Raw genomic sequence first — 21808 nt, forward strand, 5'->3', positions numbered from 1 at the left:
CCTTGCTTGGAGGAGACATCATTGGGAAATAGAAAGTATGAGGAGACTCAGGTAGTTTGAAAAAATTGAATCCATTCCATTTCACAAGTACAGACAGAGCCTAAAACCTGGCTCAGCTCTCCTGTGCTTCAGGAAGTGCCAGGCTAGTAACTAGGCCACTTGCTGACTGTGCATTCCGCAAAATGATGCGGTATATGGGCCCCCTTCTCTATGATGGTTAAGGTATTGTGTGGGGGGCCTTCTGAAAGACTGTAAGTTAAAAGAGCAATAAACGTTGACATCTAACACTACGCTTACCAGAAGAATCAAGCCAGGTGCACATCCTATAAAATCCTATAGAATGTCCTTGGGGAAAATTCCATCAATGGCAAAAGGGGCCATGAATCCAAATCAAAATCCAGGAAGCAAGTAGATAAGCATTTTTGATGTCTCTCCCAGCCAGGATTTTCAGGAATATCTTCATCTCTCCACACATGCCCAATTAGAGATTTTCTTGCTGATACATAAATATCTTCTAAGTAGAATGAGGAAGAAAAGATAAATGCTGATTATTACCCATTAGATACAATCCACCAGGTGTGGAAACATTTCAGAAATTATAAGTTATTATTGCTATTGTTTTTTTATCATTATTTTGGGCATGTTAGGCTTCTGTCTTGTGTCTTTTCTCCTAAGTTGGTCTGAAACCAGTAGCACTGTAGAAATTCTAGGCACGAAGCCATATTTTTCTTGGACCCAAAGAAGGACCTCTTCCCACAAAGGAGCATCAGTGTCGCCAGCGTGGCCGGGGGTGGAGATGGGCATTAATATGTAAACTTTTGCTTTGTCAGCAATGGCAACAGTAGTGCCACTAGCAGTCTTGGCATTGTGGAGCTGGACAATTATCAGGAAAGCATGCCACCTTCTCCCATGATTAAGTAAGTAGCCACTGAGGCGCAGTGATTGTGAGACCACTCCTACAACTCCATCTGGCAATCCATTCTGGTCATTCGGGTGGTGCCCAACCACTGATCCATTGTGTCTGTGCTGCTGTGATTCCATGTCACGAGGGCCAGGATTCAGGGCTGTCTCAGGCCCGCCCTGCCACCATCTGCTTTCTTGGTTTCAAATCTGACCCCATGTGGAATAATTGTTTCAGAGAAAGCTTATCGATAGAGTCAGAAGTGTGTGTTGTTTTTACCTACTTGGACATATAGAAGGAAACATTGCATTTAAATTGTACTATTTGATCATCTTCGCTATAGAATATAGTCACTTCGATAGACTCAAGTGTGAACGAGATTTCCTTTGCTTATGGACACCCGGGATCATTGCTACTGAATGGGGCTCATTCCAAATGGATTCAGTGAGGAAGCCATGCCACCCCCACCCAACAAATCTGCTCCCCACAATATGGGGTATTTCAAAAGACCCAAAGAAAGAGAATACTTAGGGAAGCACAGTATTACTACAGAAAATATGGTGCAGAAAGAAAGGGCAACACAAAACCCGTGCTGCTTCTAGAATTTATGATTACTCTGAAAAGCTAATCTGAAATTTATTTTTATTTATTTTTTGTGTGGTACTGGGGTTCCTGGAAACCCTTCTACTTCCAGGCTACACTCCCAGACCTATTTTATATTTTATTTGGAAACAGGGTCTCTTAAGCCAGCATGGCTGGCTTTGAACCTGCGTGATCCTCCGTCTCTGCCTCCCAAGCGCCCAAGTGCAGGGATTACAAGCGTGCGCCACCGTGCCTGGCTGAAATTTATTTTTGAATTATTATGGCTTAGCTCATTATTTGGAGATTTCTGAAAATTTAGGGAAATAAAAGGTAGTAGAGGACTAAGATTGTTTCCTAACTGATAGCTCCAACCTCTAATTATAGCTAAAGCCTTTTAATTTCACCATTTATTTGGACATATTCCTCGGTGATTGAGGGCTGCAGTACAGCCCTGTTGTTTCACAGAGTCATTATTTACTAGTAGACAGGAACATACATATTACTTAAAGATAATCCATAAAACAAAACAAACAAAATCTGCTTTGGGGTAGATTAATTTTTCTCCTTCAGGAAACATTTAATTTGGCCACTTTTTTCATCTTTCTCTGTAATAACAGTATACAACCTCAGGGAAAATTTGCATTCAGGAAAGCCAAGATTCCTACCTCCCAAGCCAGCATGTTGCAGCTCTACAAGAGAAAAAAAAACTACTATTTTTCATATCACTCACATCTCTTCTACAGACATCAAGCAGAGAATCTAGGTTCTTAGAAAATTGGCATTTCTACAAGTAAGTAGGTATCAGCCAAAGGAATGGCTATTCTCTTTCAGCACCAGTGATATTTATTGTTATCCATGAGATTCATCAATGCAATGTAATTTACCAACCAGATCTCAGTAGCAATGGAGAATTTGAAAGAGTCCTCTAGCATCAAAAGATACATTTTTAGGAGCCTAAATCCAACTTTCTAGATAGTATAAAAATATAGGACATGCACCCGCTTCCCAAGATGGTCACTTCCTTTCAGCTGTCGGGCCATATGCTCTCATTCTGTAAGCATTTTCTGAGCCCTTCCACTGTGTACAGGGCTCTGTAATAAGAATACACCATGTAAAAATGCCACTGATATTAAACACTATCTTAGCTAATGAAATATTCACTTTAGTTGTGAGCCCCCGATTCTAAGACGTCTCTATCCTATTCTATTTCTCCACAATAAAATAATTAAAAAGAAAAAATTCAATCTATTGAGATATTTTACTGTAAATTTTTACTTCTGAAGCTTGTTGTCTCTTACCTTATTTCAGATAAAAGATCGATACACATGTCAAAAGACAGTATTTTTCTATAGTAAAATGCAAACATATGTTGCTATCATAGCACAGAATTTAAAAACCACTGATTACGATGAAAACATATGGTTCATTAGATTGACATGGAAAATGTAGGCATAGGATAAACCCCCAAGTCAGGACTTACTGGCCAACTCTGGGAAGGTCTCTGAACGGACGTGAGGTAGGAGAGAAGAAAACGATGCATCTCTCAGAGTCTCCCACACCAATGACCCTAACTAAAGCAATTCAGGTTATCTGGACATTTTCTTTGGTGGAGGGGAATATTTACTGTAGACCCAGTAATCCTATCTGATGCTCACATAGGTGTTTACCCAACATTACTTTGCTCTCTGAGAACAAAAAGTCTCTAATGAGCGGACCAGACATCAGAATCCTTTAGCTCAATAAGACCCATCGCCTCATCTTCCATTTGCAGCTTATGCTTCCTAAACATTACCAACCATATACTGTTGTTTTCTCCCAAAGTGAATTAGTAGAAGAAAAGGAGATTCTTAAAGAACAGTCAGAAAGCATTAAGGGTAAGCCATGTTCCCATAATTTTGACACACAATTGCCTTGGGTCTCCCTTTGGGAAGCAGAGTAAGGCTGTGGTTGTGTCTGTTCAGAATGCACATCCGGTCTGCCAGTGAGGGCTCCCGGCGACCAGCGCAGTCTGCTGGTGATCAACTTCGACCTGGAGCCAGAGTGTCCTGACGTGGAGCTCCGCGCCACCCTGCAGTGGATCGCTGCCTCGGAACTGGGGATCCCCACCATCTACTTTAAGAAATCTCAGGAAAACAGAATTGAGAAGGTACCGTGTTGCAGGTTTGCGTAGAATATCAATAATGTTTGTTATCATCCCTGGAAACGGGTAATTGCCCACTTAGTCCATATGACTTTGAAGCATTCGACCTTGATCGGCCTTCACCTCAAAACTGTGGTAAGAACTTTGAAACTTTTCTCCTGCCTAAATATAGTCATGATTGTTGTTCCTTGGACCCTCTGTTTGTCTCCACAAGTTGGTGGCAATAGAAAAAGTAAAGTGATATGACAAATTTCTCAAAATTATTTTGAAAAAAAAATTTGTGTGTGGTCCTGGAGATGGAACCCAAAGGTGTTCTTCCTCCAAGCTACACCCTCAGCCCTTTTAATTTCAATTAAAACAGGGTCTCACTAAGTTGTTGAGGCTGGCCTCAAACCTGCAATCTTCCTGTCTCAGCCTCTCAAGTATGTTTGGGTCAGCTATGAGTCTCTCTTTTGATGAACTCAAAGTTAACTGATGAGCCCTTCTGGCATGTAAGGTAGCATGATAAGAACTTGCTCTAATACTATTCATGGTCCCAGGGATTAGAAAAGAAATGCTTTAGGGTCCCACCTATTACAGCTACCATATACTTTTTTCATGTCTTAAATTGTTAAAAGGATCCTCCATGAACTTTCTTATGCCAATTACTTAACCACCCCATAAGAAAAGCAGAGTGAATATTATTACCTCCTTTTTAAAATTTTTTTATTGGTGCATTGTAGTCATACATCTTAATGGGATAAAATACTTGTGGAGACATGCATGCACACATCATCCAGTCAGCCCATAGCGATTCCTGCCCCATTCCCTCCCCACCCCTCCTTCCCATGCTTGGCTTACTGACTGACTTTGGTAAGTTTAAGTACATCATGTGCTTTAGAGAGTGTCCCTCTTCCCCTGTCCCATCTCCTATTGCCCCCTTTTAACTAAGGAGCAAATCAGGACTCAGAAAGGCTGGTATGTGACAGACTCCTCTGACTGTAACAACTGAGCCGAGTCGCTGTAAGACACTTCTCACCAGTTCTTTAGCAAAAAGTTTCTCTCTCGAGTTAAGTGACTTAAGATTACAAACTGGACACAAGGAGTACGTGTGACTGCTCTTTAATTTATAGTGCCAATATGGAGTAACCTGAAATAAAATGTTCTTTAACTTCTTGCCCATACATATGGTAATTAGAATAGCTTCCCCTCTCAGCACCACCAGCCAAGGGGATTAGCTACTAAAAAAAAAAAAATCACGGTGATCTAATCCATTTCCATGCCCTCTCCCACCTTTGACTCCATCCAACCAGCCATGTATGCTTCTTTTCATGCCTAGACCTACCTACTGTTCTATGCACCTAACTCTAGGTCCCCTCCTATAAGCTGCATGCCTTTGCTTAAAAGATGATGAGTGGGCCACCGTTAGATAAACTCTCCTTCAGTCTCATCACCCGCCTCCAGTGCAAAGTTGTTGAGGCTGGCCTCAAACAGGGGTTGAGAGAACATGACCACATTTGGTCACTGTCCCAGAGGGAAGAAACAAAACTGTTCTTGGAAGGAGTACATTCCAGGTTAATTGGTTTGTTTCCAACTTTATCTCTAGCTATTTCCCAAATAGAAGCATAACATGGTGTGATTTAGGGTTGCATCTTCATAAAACAGACTTTAATTCAACCTTTTTGAAGAAGCAGTCTTTTATAAAAGTGCACATATGTCTCATATGTATCCAAGTTGGGATAAGGGTAAGGGTGTTGCACTAATGCCTCGATGATATAAATCAGGGTGTGGCCAGATTTATTTATCTCTAATTGTTTTTCAATTCTAAAAGAGAATGCTTATCTTTGTTCATATTTTCTGAAAATAAATATTCCACTAGTGTTCACAAGAAAACATAAAATAATGTTTCACTTATTCAATTAGCATTGACTCAAGGAGCCTAATTCTAAATAATACAGTTTTAGGTACTAAATCTTCTAAGTAATTTGGTCAGAATTGGTTGGGGCTCTATACACATAGTGACCTCACCATAAATAAGCACCATCTGTTGTCTGGGAATAAACTGGTTAGATAAAGAAAACCATTAGCAACAGTCAGACATCCTTTCTTTCACCAATAGTGATTTTTTTGAAATTTCACTCTGTGTATTATTAACTGGCCAAATAGTGAAGTAGTTGTTTTCAGGAGGAGTGGAACAGAGAGAGAGGTTGTCTTCCCACAGTGTCTGTGTTACACAAAAGTAGCAGCATCGCATTAGCTCCTCTTCTGCATGGGAAAGGTCAGAGGCTCTGTTGAGTTCAGAAAAGGCTCTCTTCCCAGTGCCGCTCAAGTACTGAACATCACCATTCACTGGCGAATACCCTGAGTCTTTGTTTATATTTTTCTTGTTTTATTTTCTTGAACAAATTGACTTAGTCAACACATTTCTTTCTTTCCTGTTCTCAACTTACTAAGCCTCCCTGCCTTGTGGAACAGGCATGGGTAAGGCTGAAGAGGCTGTCTGCTTGAGTGATAAAGCCACTCTACTTCCCACCGCAGCTTGTCAAGTTGGCCTTGGTGTCAGAAGGCAGAACTAATTCCAGACTAACTTCAACTCCAAAGGCAAATCCAGCTACAAGGGATAGTACTAAAGCTCTGTCTGTCCACTAATGACATGTGGCACCTTCAATTTTCAAGCTTTCCCTAATATTTACATTTTGTCTAATTATTAAAAGGATAAATGCTCTTGAAAGTTGTACTTTTAAAGCATTCATCAAAGGTTTGTAGGGTATCTTCACCTATGCCAGGCACTGTTCTAAGCTCGAGAGATCCAGTGAGCAAAAGAGACAAAACTTCCTATTCTGACAGCCCACGTTCTAGTTCAGAAGGAAGCCAGGTAGGTAGAACACAAAACAAGACAGGCTCAGGCTGTGACCTGGAGATGGGACAGGATTTCACGCTGACCAGGGGAAATGAGACAGGCATAGAAAACGATTCCCAACCAAATTCATACCACAGAGATCATGTGGGACACTTACTTGCATTTCAGATTTCTGGGCACCTTCTGGTCATTCTAATGAGTTCTAAAATCTGGGACTCCCCTTCCAGGGGCTAAATCATGAAGAAGTGGCAGAATTTGAGGCCATCATAAAATATGTTAAATTCTATGGGAAAGATGGCTGAGAATCCCAACACCCGATAATCAAATGCAGCTTATAAATTGAATTGGCAACATTCTTGATACCAACTCAATTTAGTCCAGTTAATTAAAGGCAAAAAAAAAAATCAGGAGCATAACTGGTTAAAAAAAATAGAAGAGGAAGAAAAGAAAAAAGGAGAGAAAGACATATAACTGGTCACTTGTCCTTATTTTGAGATCCAAGGATCTTTGCTCTTCTGCTTTCTTTCTCCCATTTAAACTCAGTGAAATTCTGTGAGCTGGGGCAGGCCTCACAGCAAATCTGTGTCTTTTGTTTTTAAGCCTGTATTGAGAATTGCTTCTTTTTTCTTAGAAACAATGCATATGAAGGAATGTGCAGAGGAGTAATAGATATATGCTTACCTTCTTAAGAAAGTAGGGGTCAGAAGAAAAGTAGCCTGATCTCCAATTTTGTGTTCTATTCCACATGTGTAGTGGTAGAAGGAGATGAAGGGAAAATGTGGATGGTATTGATCGTCGACTTAACTTACCTCAAAAAGATCCAGTTAAGGTATCAGTTCTGCAGAAGCGCATCACAAAGGAAGGAGAAAATAAAGAAATAGAGATGAAGGCTTTTAATTTGCTAACACAAGAAATTAGCTTGAAACTGAAGCCTCGAGTTTGGATTCTCAAATTAAGTGAGTGGCTGAATCATAGCCTCTCCAGGGAAGGATGCTCTGGCCAATGACTTGAGAAGCTCCTCTGGGTTGAGATTCATGCAGCAGGCATATTTAAAGGTCTCTGCGGTCATGGCCAGAGCACTATGCCACAATTTCAAGAGAATATAGGGACCAACTCACTTATGCTTAATAAAATCTAATTTTGACTTGATGCAAAAGATGGAAACTGCTTTCAGAAGCCTAATTTGAGTGTTTCCAAAAAACTGCACAGTTTGCCACAACTACCATAGATTCCACCATGATTTCGTAAGCAATATAATCTATTAAATGCACTTGAAAAGATACATTGGATGCTTTTTTTTAAGAGGGGAAGGACTAGGCATTAAATCCATGTCATTCTGCCTCCAAGCTACACACCACTAGCTCTTTCTTTCTTCCTTTCTTTCTTTCTTTCTTTCTTTCTTTCTTTCTTCTTTTTAAACAGGGTCTCACTAAGTTATGGAAGGCCTCTGTAAGTTGCTGAGACTGGCCTTGAACCTGTGATCCTCCTGTCTCAGCTCCCCAAGTACAGGGATAAGAGGTGTGCCTCACCATGCCCAACTGTGCTACTTTTCTTTAAATGAATCTGCTGATAACTGTCACCCAATATAGATTCTTAGTTCCTTAAGACTTAAAATTTGCTCAGGAAATGCCAGCTGCCACCTACAGAAAAGGAACCTAATTATTACTGTTTGTGAAATAGCAGGAAATAAGCTTCCTATTTTTATGTTTTAGTACAATGGAAAGAGAAACCCAGGTCCCTGACATACTAAAACCATAGATGAAAATTTGAAAGCAAGGCATTGGATGTGCCCGATGGTTGCTCTAGGGTCAGCTGCTGAATAGAATGTGGCTCTAAAAGGCCACGGTAGTGAGCTGGATTCCTTCACCATATTAGTTCATTTTTATCTAAAACACTTTTTTTTTTTTTTTTTTTTTTTTTTGGTGGTACTGGGGTTCCTGGAAGCCCGTCTACCTCCGGACTACACTCCCAGACCTATTTTTTTATTTTTGGAAACAGGGTCTCCTAAGCCAGCACGGCTGGCTTTGAACCTGTGCGATCCTCCTGTCTCTGCCTCCCAAGCGCGGGGATTACAAGCGTGCGCCACCACGCCCGGCTATCTAAAACACTTTTAATAATAAAATCAGAAGACCTTCCTGCTAATCAACTCCACGGATGTTTTAGTGTCCGAGATTTAGTCATTAGAGTTTCAGAACATGTTATATTTAGTGGAGCCAGATCATTTTTAAATGCCGCTCTACTGGGTTATCAGCCAGACTTCAAAATCATGGGACAAGCCAGGTGTGGTGGCTCACACCTACAATCCCAGTGCTTGGGAGGCTGGAAGAGGGGATGGTCAAGTTTTTTTATTCACCTTGTTACTGATATTCTGAAGCCTCATGTGTTTACCAATTTGTTCAATCAGAAGAATAGCTTGAATCTTTAATACTCAGTGAGCTGTAAGTACTGGCTCACAAAGCTATTTTTTGTATCTCCATAAATGGTTAATAGCCATGAGGAAAGCCTCCTTCTTGAAGATACATGCAAAGCCTTTACCTAAGGGCTTGCCTCTGTTTCTAAAGTGTCTGGAATCAACCAGACAGGAAGCTAGGTAAGAGGCTGAGGGATCCCAGGCAACTGGGAGACCCTCCGAAATGCTGAGAGATTGAGGTTGTTGAATGAGCTGACCGTCCATGTGCTATAGTGAGCACTAAAAAGAGGTCAAGGGTGTCTCATGATGTCTGTGATGGCTCTCAGTCACGCACACTTGACAGACGCTCTCTGTGACTACCTTCTACTTTGCTCCTTTGCTCCTTGCCTGTTACCACTGAACCACCCCAGGCTCCGCTCAGCCCTTTGCTGGATGCTTGACCTCCAACCACTTTCATGGAGCACCTTATCATAGAAAGCATGAGGAGACCTTTATATTTGCAAACACAGGGAATTGCCTTCAAATTGGATATATTTTTCAGTAGAAAGTTATTGAGCAAACATTCTAGCATCCCATATGTTTGCAGGCTTATTTTTTAAGTATATTCTTGCAAATGAATACTTACTGAGGGTTTATCTTTGCTCTTTCAAGTAGATGTCCACCCATATTTTTAAAAGATTTCTTAAGAATGTATTTGATTCACATTTGGTCAGCTAGATCTATTTGTCATTCAGCAAATATTCATCGAGTACTTCCTAGGTACAGGCACAAGATAAGAAAAGATAGTTAAAATGTTGTCCTTCCTAGGAGATCATTAAACTGTGGTGGCTATCTGCCCGCCTTTTAACATCATCCTACAACCCTTTAATACAACATTTATGTTTCCAGGTATTAAAAGTGAAGTATTTGATTTACCCAGCCTAGGAAATTGCTTTGCTTTGATCTGGCCCGATACAGTGCAGGCAAGTCCAATAAAGTGCTGAGTTTTCTACCTGTGCAAATAGTTGGTGCCGTCACCACTGGGAGAAGAAACATGATTTAATAGCGCTTCTCCACAAAACAGCTTCTCAGTAATTGAAATAAATTAACAAACCCAAACTGGAAAGAGAGTCGCATTCCAGGTTCTTGCTGATCTCTAAAGTCTGAATAAATGCAAGATGAGCAGGTTTTTAAAACCCTAGAAGGAGATATTAAAGAAACGTAAATGAACCAACAGGCTTCATCCTCTGGGCAAACGAGGCTTTCTTCCACATCAAATGATACTGATTCTCAGTATCTCTCCTTCTGCTGCAAATGAGTAGCAATTCTATCATCTATCGCCACCAAAATGCAGAGGAATGGCATATCACACAGAGCCCTGGACCAGATTAAGAAGCCCATGACCCTGCTGCCAACTTTCCATCTCTCAAGCCTACACTCTTTCATCTGTAAACTCCAGCTTTGTGGACACTCAGAACTGAATGAGATCCCTTGTATCACAGTACTCCCTACAGTTTCTGGTTCTTATTACTTCCCTTTAAAATTCTGATGAAGTAGTTTGCAAAAACTTCACACTGGAGTTTATCATATAGTTTCACAGATAGGAGGCTGAGAGAGAGAGAGAGAGAGAGAGAGAGAGAGAGAGAGAGAGAGAGAGAGAGAGAGAGAGAATGACCCATAGCAATTTCCCCATCTCCTGTTCCTTCGAGCCCAGGGAAACATTGCAGTCTAGAACTTTTTCTGTAATTGTGGCCAACTGAAGTTTGTGCCAATAACCAGGTGGCAAATAAATCTAGGATGTTTCTTCAGCAATTCCTTTTCCTGTTCCATGAAAGATTATCTTGCTTCTTCTTGATTTTGGCATGTGGGAGAGACAAGTGTTTCTCAAGATGAAATGAAGAGCCAAAAGATGACCCCACCTGAAAGTTTGGCGCTTCATTTATTTGACCTGAATAAATACGTCCATGATACACTGTTCATGATAGAGACAGAAGAGCCAGAGAGCCATGTTGTAGAGTGCTGGTACAGTGTATCCAACCCAGAGAAAAGTAGACCCTAAAGATCTAAAAATCTGACGCTGAAAAGAATTAGCCTCTTTTTGTTTACTGCCCTGCAATCAATGCAGAGCAGCGGCTGTGTGGAAAAGTCTAATTCCATTGGAAGAACTCTGAAAGTAGAAAGGACATAGACTGTTCTAGAAAATAATCCCCCGAGACCAGCAAGGTTCACACATTGACCGGAGAGCCACTGGCTATGTGGGGTGATTGAATGGGATGCTTCTGAGGACACTGTGAGACGAGAATCCTAAGTGTGTGTTTTATTTCAGTTTCTAGATGTCGTGCGGCTGGTTCATCAGAAGTCCTGGAAGGTGGGGGATATATTTCATGCCGTGGTCCAGTACTGCAAAATGCAAGAGGAGAAGAAAGAGGGGACCCCAAGTCTCTTTGACTGGCTTCTCGAACTGGGATAAGGCTGCTTGGTCTTGGAACACCTTCTTTATCTCAGCTTAGATTACAGTGCTCGCTCTAACACTCTGAACTTTCTCAACACATCATATCCCATTAGCAGAACTATAAGAAACATCAGCTACTCAAGTCTAGTGACCCCTTGAACAGATCTGAGAGAAAGAGAAATGTAGTTCAATACAACTAGTGGATATATTCAAAAGTGTTTGTAAGAGAATAGCTGGAAAAAGAAGCACCTTTTTCTGGGGCCTGAATTAGGACACTTATAAAGTAGGTCCAAACTCCAAGAAAGTTGGACTCACTCATGTTTAATAACACAGAATGGTACATAATGTCTTCAATTACCAGCTGAAAACAAACTCATTGGCCAAATTATTTTAAACTCTGCTATAACCTTCATTTTCCTTTATAGAGCAGATTAAGGGGCTACAGGCCCATGGGAACACTAAGGATATGGATGAGAAATGCCCAGGCCTTTATAGAAAATATTTTCACTTCCAGACCAATGTCAGTGGATATTAACAGGAATGCAACTGTCTATCCATGTTCCCTGCTGAACCGATCCATTTATTTGCCGCAAGTCACTGATACATAAATATCCCACTTCTTCCCAACCGTCACCGGGCTCCTAGCTAACCAGAAAACAAATGGCCATCAGCTAGGAAGAGGAAGAGGGAAAACCGTCTTGGTTTTGTTATTTTACTTGGGTAAAATGGCTGTGGAATTCTTACCCTAAGGGAAAACTCTCTTACTAAGAAACAAGACAGGGTCTTCTGAGACAAAATCTGCTTGCGTATGGAATTATATGAAATATAAACTTTCATTTTATTTTTATTGTAAATTATGGAGAGATTATTATCTTAAATCATGTGCTGAGTTAGCTTAGAGACTCATAAACTATGGAGAGATGGCGTGCAAAGTCACATGTTGGCACTGAGCTGAGTGGTCTGTTGTATTCTGAACACAGTGGCACTTGGATGGCGGAACACTACTCCAATGATGTTTATGGTGACAGATACTGGGTAGGAGCTTGCGTTTCACAAGACCAGTTAGGATTACAGAGCTCCTGACTCAAAGACATTGCTACTGAGCTTGGGGAAAAGTAGATTTTTATCATGTTTAAAATATTTTGATAACAGAGAATTTACTCTTTTGCAACTTAAAGGCCTCTCACATCTCCTGAGTAAGTCTTCTTTCCTTTTAACTCAATAAGCTACACTAATTTTTGTTTTCTTGATCAAGGTGTTGTTTAATTAAGGATATTCTGAAGTACTATGCTTTTACTCTATTTTTAAAGATTGTGAAGTAATGTTCAATGTGAGCCAGGCTGCACGCCATCAAAGCCAGCCTCACCTGATCTGTCATTTACACCTTAAAATACCAAGAAAGCTTCCCTGCAAGCCAGACTTTCCCCCCACCCACCAATGCCAGGACTCTTCCAGTGCTCACCGAGCGTTTACTATACAAATAGCCCAAATTAAATTGTATGTTTAATTTGACACATCAACTAAATTTTAAAAGCCATTCATCATCTTACAGTAAAATGTGCTTCTTTGTGCTACTAAATGGAAAATGATATATTTATTTTTAAAATAATCCCAGACTATTGTGTGTAGACTTCTGTTGTGCTTGAATAAATGTTTACTTATCTGACAAAGCACAAATACTGGGTTGTAATCATGTGATGCAATTATATATGTTGTGCTAACGTTGCAAATGAATCAATAAATTTCTGTTGCCAGTATTTGCTCACTTTATTTCTCCAAGAGCTTCCAACACCACACAGGAAAAACAATAGCTATTGTGTGATTAGATGGAGGTAGATGTACCTTTAGATAAATTTTACTGTCTTATTTTCAATTTTTGAACACATAAATGTTCTTTAAAATCAGTAATATTCATGTAAATCCTTATTTCTCAACCTTGGGTCTGTTCACATTGGGGCCGGATAATTTTCTGTTTCAGGGGGATCTCTTGTGTGCCTTGTAGGATATTTAGCAGCTTCTCAAACCTTAACCCACCAGGTACCAATTACTGCCTTCCCTCAGTTCTAACAACTAAAAATGTCCCCTGGAGAATAATGTCAAGACTGGCATCCAGATGTTGTGGTACAAAACTGTAATCCCAGTACTTGGGAGGCTGGGACAGGAGGATTGTCGGTCCAAGGTAAGCCTCAGGAATTTACCAAACTCTCAGCAACTTAGCAAGACCCTATTTCAAAACAAAAATAACACTGGGCTGGGATAGAGCTCAGAGGTAGAATGCTTCTGGGTTTAATCACCAATCTCTCTCTCCCTCTCTCTCTCTCTCTCTCTCTCTCTCTCTCTCTCTCTCTCTCTTCTTTCTTTCTCTTTCTCTCTCTCTCTCTCTCTCTCTCTCTCTCTCTCTCTCTCTCTCTCTCTCTCACACACACACACACACACACAGTAGTTGAAAATCTTGAAAGGACTAGATATGAAGAAATGAGAAGGACTAGGTGTGAAGAAATGAGAATGCACACCAAGGTGGCATGACCAGAAAGCAGACCAGAAAATTCTCAACCTTGAGGTTCATTATATTCCTAGGAAGGAACCCTTCAGGAGGGGCTGTGTGCTGTAACAGGCTAAGAATTGTTCAAGTTCAGGGGCCCCAAAAAGGAGACAATCTTAACTTAAGCTTAGATTATAAGCATTTTGTTCCAGTAGAGCAGTGGTTACAGTTTAGTTAATCATTTTTGAGGGAAAGAGTGGGAATTTGGAGAGTCTGAGCTTGGCCTTGTCAGAGGTGAACAAGTGGGGATCTGTCGGGGTCCAGCCCTAGCAAGAGTCAAGGTTTGTGTGTTGGTGAGAGGAAGCCAAGGTTGATGAGAGAAGAATTGCCATACAAAATCAGATTCAATCTTCTCCATTTTATTTAGGATTTGTTACAACTTTTATATTTTATTTTTTGGCAGAAAATCAAGGGCATGGCCATGCAAGCAGGATCTTCAAGGACGGGAAAAGTTTTAGATGTACCTTTAGATAAATTTTACTGTCTTATTTTCAATTTTTGAACACATAAATGTTCTTTAAAATCAGTAATATTCATGTAAATCCTTATTTCTCAACCTTGGGTCTGTTCACATTTGGGGCCGGATAATTTTCTGTTTCAGGGGGATCTCTTGTGTGCCTTGTAGGATATTTAGCAGCTTCTCAAACCTTAACCCACCAGGTACCAATTACTGCCTTCCCTCAGTTCTAACAACTAAAAATGCTTAGACGTTATATAGAGTTTAGGGCAAGGGTGTCAGACATTTAAATAATCATAGTATGCTTTATCTTACTTCACAAGGCTGACTCAGACCTAATCTTATACAGTGGCTAAAACTAAGGTCAGTTTGAACTTAATGTTTGGCCCAATAACTTTATCCTTGGGAAAAAAATCTTTGCTGCCTGAGTCTCTCACAAGCCGCTTCCCATCAGTTTTAGTTATAATGCTTATACATAAAATTCCAATTATACATATTAATTCAAATAATCATAAAATAATTTTATGAAGAAAGGAACGCTAGACATACTTCATGGGGGACCTATGCCGTTGCGGATCCCCTGATCGTGCTTTCTCAAGATCTGCATGAGATGCCGTAGCAGGGATCCGTGGGTTTTTATGAGTCATATGGGGAAGAATTATTCCTTGCCATAAGCTGTGCCCTAGGACATAGAAGTTGGAAGGAATTTCTCTGACTACAACTGTTTACAGGCATTACGGGGCTCAAGTGAAGATCACATTGTCAGTATCAAAGACTCAACGAAAGGTCCTAATAAAACCATTTCGCAGGACATCTTCCCTGTCTTTCTTGCACAGAGCAGGTGCATGTCATCCCACTTCATGTATATTATTCTAGTGACGCCTGAGTGCCAGGCACCCTTCTAAACAGAATGAAAGTCTGAACCCTACTCAGTCTGACACCTAGGAGCTCACAGACTGGGGGTAAACAGAAACACCAAAATGTAATACGATAATATAGCAACTGCTACAATGCAAAGGAGGGGACAGCCAAGGAATATTTCTTGCTGCCTGATGCTATTTGGAGCCACTTCCAAGGTGGGAACATTTGAGCCCAGGTTTGGGGGTATTAGTCAATCATTTGAACAAGTGTGGAGTGGGGATTCCAAGGTCCTGAAAAGATGACATTCAGACCAAAAAGGAGATCATAAGCCATGATCTGAACAAGCAATTTGAGATACAGCTATGAGTTTAGAGCAATTATAACTCAGTAGGTGTGAGCTAAGAAGGGCACCAAAGTTGATGTTAGGAAGTGAAATCAAAGCCACATGCTAAGAAGCTTCCTATTTATACTACAGGTTCCAAAATGTATTTTTTAATCATGAGTCTTTTCAGTCAAAGGAGATGCCTAATCAGATGTGCATGTAGGAAAAATAACATGCAAATTCGTGTGTGATTCACTGAGCTATAGTTTACACTTGGGAGAAGGCCATGAAAGATGTCTTTGTTCATGGGTAAAGGGATCCCCCCCACTCTACAATTTGTTTGTCCTGTAGAGCACATTGTGCATTGGTGATTCCCAAGATCACCAAGATCAACCCCAGGCTCAGTGAGATGCTAGAATAATTTTAAAATCTGTATATTCTCAGTTATGACTTGTTACAGTAATAATGTGGATTCAGAGCAGCAAAGGAAAGAGGCATATAGGAGACAGTCCAGGAGAAATCAGTGCATGCCCCCAGGTGCTTTTCAAACCAAAGGAGCTGCACAGGGCACACTAATTCTCTAGCAGTGACATGTGACAACCTACGCCAAGTGTCATCAACCAAGGAACCCGATCACGACTTGACGTCCAGGATGTTTATCAGAAATTAGTCACATATGCCGGGCGTGGTGGCGTACGCTTGTAATCCCCGCGCTTGGGAGGCTGAGACAGGAGGATTGCATGGGTTTGAAGCCAGCCTCAGCTACTTAGTGAGGCTCTCAGCAACTTAGTGAGACCCTGTTTCCAAATAAAATATAAAAAAGGTCTGGGAGTATAGCGCGGAGGTAGAAAGCCTCTGGGTTCCACCCCCCAATACCACCAAAAAAAAAAAAAAAGAAATTAGTCACATAAACATGCTGTACCCATGTGACTGGTCACAGCTGCTTGTATTCCAATGTCCCCCATCCAAAGCAAAAACATTAAGAGCATAAGTTATATGTTCTAACTGGTACCACATGGCCCAAGGCATCAGGCACACAAAAACACTCTTAACAGGAGGAGTCAGGCAGAACCTTCCAGAGACTCAGCACTTAGCTCTTAGAAGCCAGCCAAGAGGCAGTCCCGTTAACATATTTTATCTACAAGCAGTTATCACAGGCTTCCAACTAGTTTGGCAAATCAGATGCGTGTGTCTCTACCGTTGATTATGAGTTTCTTGAGGACAAAACCACGTTTTCCTCCTCTATGTAATTTTCCATAGTCTCTGGAACAACATCTTCTCCAAGACTGAGAATAAATCGAACTGGAAAAGCTAACAGGCCTTGGGCAACGGAGACCTTGGTTTACATCTAACAACGTTCAGCCATTAATTCTAGAAATACCATTTTATTTTGACATTCCTCTTAGCTAACAGAGATTGCTACCTGGGAGATAAAGCTTCTCTGGATTTCTTATAAAACTATTTTGGGATTCAAGCAAGTAAAATTTACTATAAACATTTCTATTTTAATTGCATAAGAATGTTCAATCAAAAAACATTTTAGATGTCACAGAAAGAGAACATTTTAGTGGTATTAGGATGAATTTAGAACACTTTCAGGTTTGAGTAATATTCACAGAGGAAAAAAAATCATTTCAGCATCCCCCCACCAGCAAAATTGTTTGTGTACAAACCAATTAAATATTAATCCACTTTTATTGTTACAAAGATCCTTCTACCATATAAGTTTTTTTCTGAATATTCTTTTAAAAAATGTTTCTCTTTCAAGTCCCACATCCAGTTTCACTTCTTTCCAATTTTTACAGATCCCGTGCAAGAATAGCCCTTTCGCTCTTCAGAGATGGTCTTTTATTAACTGCTTAGCCCCATTTTCTTTATTTGCCTTTGAAAGATCCCCGCTTGTTAAATTTCACACCATTTTTTTTGTGTGTTACTAGGGATTGAACTCAGGGACAATCTACCTCCAAACTACACCCCCAACTCTACTTTTTATTCTTTATTTTAAAACAGGGTCTTGGGATAAGGCCATGAGAGATGTCTTTGTTTATGAGTAAAGGGATTCCCCATCACTCTATAATTTGTCCTATATAGAACGTGCATTAGTGGTTCCCAAGATCACCAAGATCAACCCCAGGTTCAGTGAGATGCTAGAATAATTGAAAGAACTGTATATTCCCAATTATGACTTGTTACAGTAATAATGTGGATTCAGAGCAGCAAAGGAAAAAGGCATATAAATTCCAGAGGGCCTCACTAAGTAGCTGAGGCTGGCCGCGAACCCGGATCCTCCTGTCTCAGCCTCCCAAGTGCTAGGATTACAAGAGTGCACCACCATGCCTGGCTTCCATAACGTTTATTATTGTACCGTTAATTCTGATCATTTCAGGTTCCAGATGTGGCAGAAACTCTAGATTCTCCTCTGCTGCTCTGATCACACACAATGAAGATGCAAAGATATTTTGTGGCATATTATATTGTCCTTGGGATGAATACTTAGTCTTAAATCTTCTTTTGCACAATATCTCTCTCTCTCTCTCTCTCTCTCTCTCTCTCTCTCTCTCTCTCTCTCTCTCTCTCCATAAACAAGAGCTTGTAGCACAGACAAAAGGGGAAGAAGAGCTTCTCTAGCTTCTCTTCCTTCAGAAGAAAGAGGATGATGAACTACCATGTATTGAGATAAGATGGAGGTAAACCCAGCACCTTTGACCTGCCCTGGATTCTTCTCCGTGCCCATGTGTGGAATTTGTGAAGGGCACTCTGCCTTCTATTTCAAGTAACAGAACAATTATTATCAACCTAGCAATATTTTTAGCAATAAAAGCAATAGACCACAAGTTGACCTCTTATAAAACCCATAGAAATGAAAAAAAGCCATCACCAAATTAGATCGTTTATTTCCTTTTTCGTTCATTTTTGACAGCAGGATTTTATTTTTTAAGTTTAGGTACAAGAGTATAGTAGAAAGGGCTGTACCTTGTAGTCCCAGCTGTGTGGAGCCTTATAGCATATTACTAAATGTTCTAAAACTTAGAATTTCTTTAAATAACAAGTAAAGTGCACACATGACTGAATTATGAGACCACTTCCAACGGATTGTTTCACCAACTGCTGATTGACAAAGAGGAGGGTAAAGGTGAGTCCAGCGTGGGGAGCAGAGCCACTGTATCGGGTCAGTGTCTCTGGAAAGTAAGGCCAGGGGAAGCTCCTGGTGACGCCCAGGGCACTTCATTTCCTCGTTTCATTTCATAAACACCTCGAGCAAGATGCAGAGACATCAATTTCACACAATTCTGGCTAAAGAAAAGTTTGACAGTGCTCAGTGAGACAGAGTAAATTATAACTATGATTCCTAACCTTTTTGTGTCAGAGGCTCTTGAAAACTTGAGGAAAGCTATAAATATAGAGAGAGCCAGGGTTATCTGTGCAGTGATGGGGGTTGTTTGTCTTTTTTATAACCCAGCTGTGGCTTCTAGGCAGTGTGGTCTGTGTCATCTTCACTAGATCTCACCTAGGTGCCCTCCAGAGCCACTCCCGTCACCATGGTCCTCCCTGCATGTTTGTCTAAAGAAGCTCTACCCCGGGAACTCCAGCATCATGAGAAAACATCTCAAAACATCTCAAAAGAGGCTCCAGCCGAAGAAATGCTATGGTAAAGGTATTTTTTTTTATAGAACACAAAAGAAAGAAAGAAAGAAAGAAAGAAAGAAAGAAAGAAAGAAAGAAAGAAAGAAAGGAAGGAAGGAAGGAAGGAAGGAAGGAAGGAAGGAAGAAAGAAAGAAAGAAAGGAAGGAAGGAAGGGAGAGAGGGGGGGAGGAAGGGTTGTAGTGGCATAAACCTGTAATCACAGTACTTGGGAGGATTGCAAGTTCAAGGCCAGTCTTAGAAACTTACTGAAACCCCATTTCAAAATAAAAATAAAAAATAAAAAGGCCTGGGAGTGTAACTCAGAAATTAATTCTCCTAGGTTCAATACCAAGTGCCATGGAAATTTTAAAAGGAGGGAGGGAGGGAGGGAGAGAGGGATGGAGGAAGGAAGCCTGCAGTGTGGCATAAACCCATAATATCAGCACATAGGAGGCATCATGGCCCATTTCAGCAGCTTCACAAGACCATCAGTAACTAAGAAAAGAATGAAGAAAGAAATGAAAGGAAGAAGGAAGAAAGAGAAAGAAAAAAGGGGAAGAGAGGGAGTGATGAAGGGGAATGAAGGAAAGAAGAAAAGAGGAAAGGAGGGAATGAAGGGGAAAGAAGGAAGGAAGGGCAGAAATGAAGGAATGTGGGAAGAAAGGAAGGAAGGGGAGAGAAGGAAGGAAGGAAGGAAGGAAGGAAGGAAGGAAGGAAGGAAGGAGAAAGGAGAGGGAAGGAAGGAGGAAAGAAGAAAGGAAGAAAACAGGAAAAAAAGAGGAGGAAAGAAAGGGAAGAAAAAGTTACGCTTCAGGAAATACACTGTTTTCAAAGAGAAGTCTGCATGCAGAAGCAGTACAGAATTTCATTTGGATAGCATGTCATAGCTAACACATGCCAAGATAAACCACCTACATGGCTGCTTCATGCATACATCCATCAAGGCGCAGTTCCCACTCAAGGCTCCTAGAGACCATAGTACCTGCTGTGGCTCTCAGTGGCCGGGGTGAGCCCTGACACTGATCCGCAGAAGGGACAGGGCCAACAGTTCTTCCTTCATCCGGATTTGCCAAGCGCTAAGGGAACGGTCCAGCCACTCAAAGCAGATGAAATGCATCACTTAAACTAACGCACACCAGTCACAATGGAACTTCTGAAGAACATTTTTCTTTCTGAAGGAATAAGAAACTGTCGCTTTTGTCCTAAGCAGCCTGTTAATGTCTAGCAAAGCACTTATCAGCACTGCAGGACAAGCCGGGGGCGGGGCAGTGCTGAAATTGAGAAATGAGAGCCAAAGACCAGGGAATGTGCAGGATGCTTGGCATCTGATAGACGTTGGTATTAAGCCACACGTTCCATAAGTACTGGTTCAACAGCAAGCCTGCCAAAAACTGTTCCAAAGAAGACAAGAAAACCCAGTCCCATGAAGGAGAGAGATGGTAATCTATAACAAAAATATAACAGATAAAACAAACTTCAGTGAGCATATAGCATGAGCGGAAAAGTGCCAGAAAAAGCATAACTAAAAAGGCAGAATAAGGGTTAACAAGTGACAGAAAATGTCCTCTTGCATCATGCCTAAGTTCTGGGGTTCCAAGTGCATCTTTAGGTAAATCTTAAAGTTTCTTAAATACGTGAAGAAGTGTTACTTGAAATGGTCCCTGGCTATGTATTCCTTAGCCAATCTCAGTACTGAAATTCAGGGGCTGAGGATAAAGTCAACTCTTGCCAGCAGTACAGCAACTTTGGGAGTCTGGGTTTGCTTGTTACAGCAGCAACATTGACAAATACTTCTGTGGGTTTAGTGATGGGAGAGTGGACAGAGTGTGCAAGGATCCAGGGCATCTCCATTGCTGGTCAATTTCCTGCAACATCTCATGCACTTATTTTTTTTCAGGCTCAACTAAGATCCCAGGGCACTTCCTTGTGATGTTTCCCCATCCGCTCCTGTTCTTGCTGCCCCTGAAGGCTGCTTCTACTTGCCCAGCATGAGCATGCAGTTTGGTGATATGAGGACATTTCACCTGAGCCAGGGAATCTCAAGATGTTGCCTGTAATGCTGCCATCCCTGGAACTCCCCTGACTGGTGAATAAATAATGTTTAAACATAAACCAACAGATCTTGGAAGAAAATGTCATTTCCTGGCTCAGCAGGGTGGTTTGCCAGCCCTGCAGTTGGAAGGCAGAGACATATGTTAGTGAGCATTTGCCAGAAATCTGAGTATGGTCAGCTTCTAAAGATTCTCAAGCTGGCCCTGGTGGTTCACTCTTGCAATCCCAGCATTTGGGAGGCTGAGACAGGAGGATCACGGTTCACGGAAAGCCTCAGCTACTTAGGCCCTTTGCAACTCAGTGAGACCCTGTTTCAAAAATAAAGAATAAAAACTAGGGCTGGGGGCATAGCATGGAGGTAGAAGCCCCTGGGTTCCATCCCCAGTACCAAAAAATTTTTTTTAAAAATTCTGGAACGCAGGCTCACCTTGATGAGGCAAATTAAGGAACATCTCAGTGATTTCTTCCTCCTTCCTCCTTGCTCGGATCCTTGTAATTTATTTGAATGATGTGGAAAAGTATGAATCTGCTGGGCGTGGTGGCGCCCGCTTATAATCACAGTACTTGGGAAGCTGAGGCAGGAGGATAGTGCAGGTTTGAAGCCAGCCTCAGCTACTTAGTGAGGCTCTCAGCAACTTAGTGAGACT

General features: G+C 41.1%; 1 protein-coding gene across 4 annotated transcripts in view; it reads left to right on the forward strand.

The window, feature by feature from the left end:
* The window catches only part of SPHKAP (SPHK1 interactor, AKAP domain containing), a gene marked incomplete at both ends in the record, with an annotated part of 175395 nt that extends 164074 nt beyond the window's left edge, over positions 1-11321 (forward strand). For 2 of the 4 annotated variants that reach the window (XM_080689986.1, XM_080689985.1), the window contains 4 exons: positions 831-917; positions 3305-3357; positions 3445-3629; positions 11178-11321. In XM_080689986.1, coding sequence (XP_080546112.1) covers positions 831-917; positions 3305-3357; positions 3445-3629; positions 11178-11321 — 469 coding nt within the window. The remainder of the gene's footprint in view (positions 1-830; positions 918-3304; positions 3358-3444; positions 3630-11177) is intronic. The other 2 variants (XM_080689988.1, XM_080689987.1) reach the window with 1 other exon arrangement.
* Between the last annotated feature and the right edge of the window lie 10487 nt (positions 11322-21808).

Source organism: Muscardinus avellanarius (genome assembly GCF_963383645.1).
Source record: "Muscardinus avellanarius genome assembly, chromosome: 2".
In the NCBI taxonomy this organism is placed as follows: domain Eukaryota; kingdom Metazoa; phylum Chordata; class Mammalia; order Rodentia; family Gliridae; genus Muscardinus; species Muscardinus avellanarius.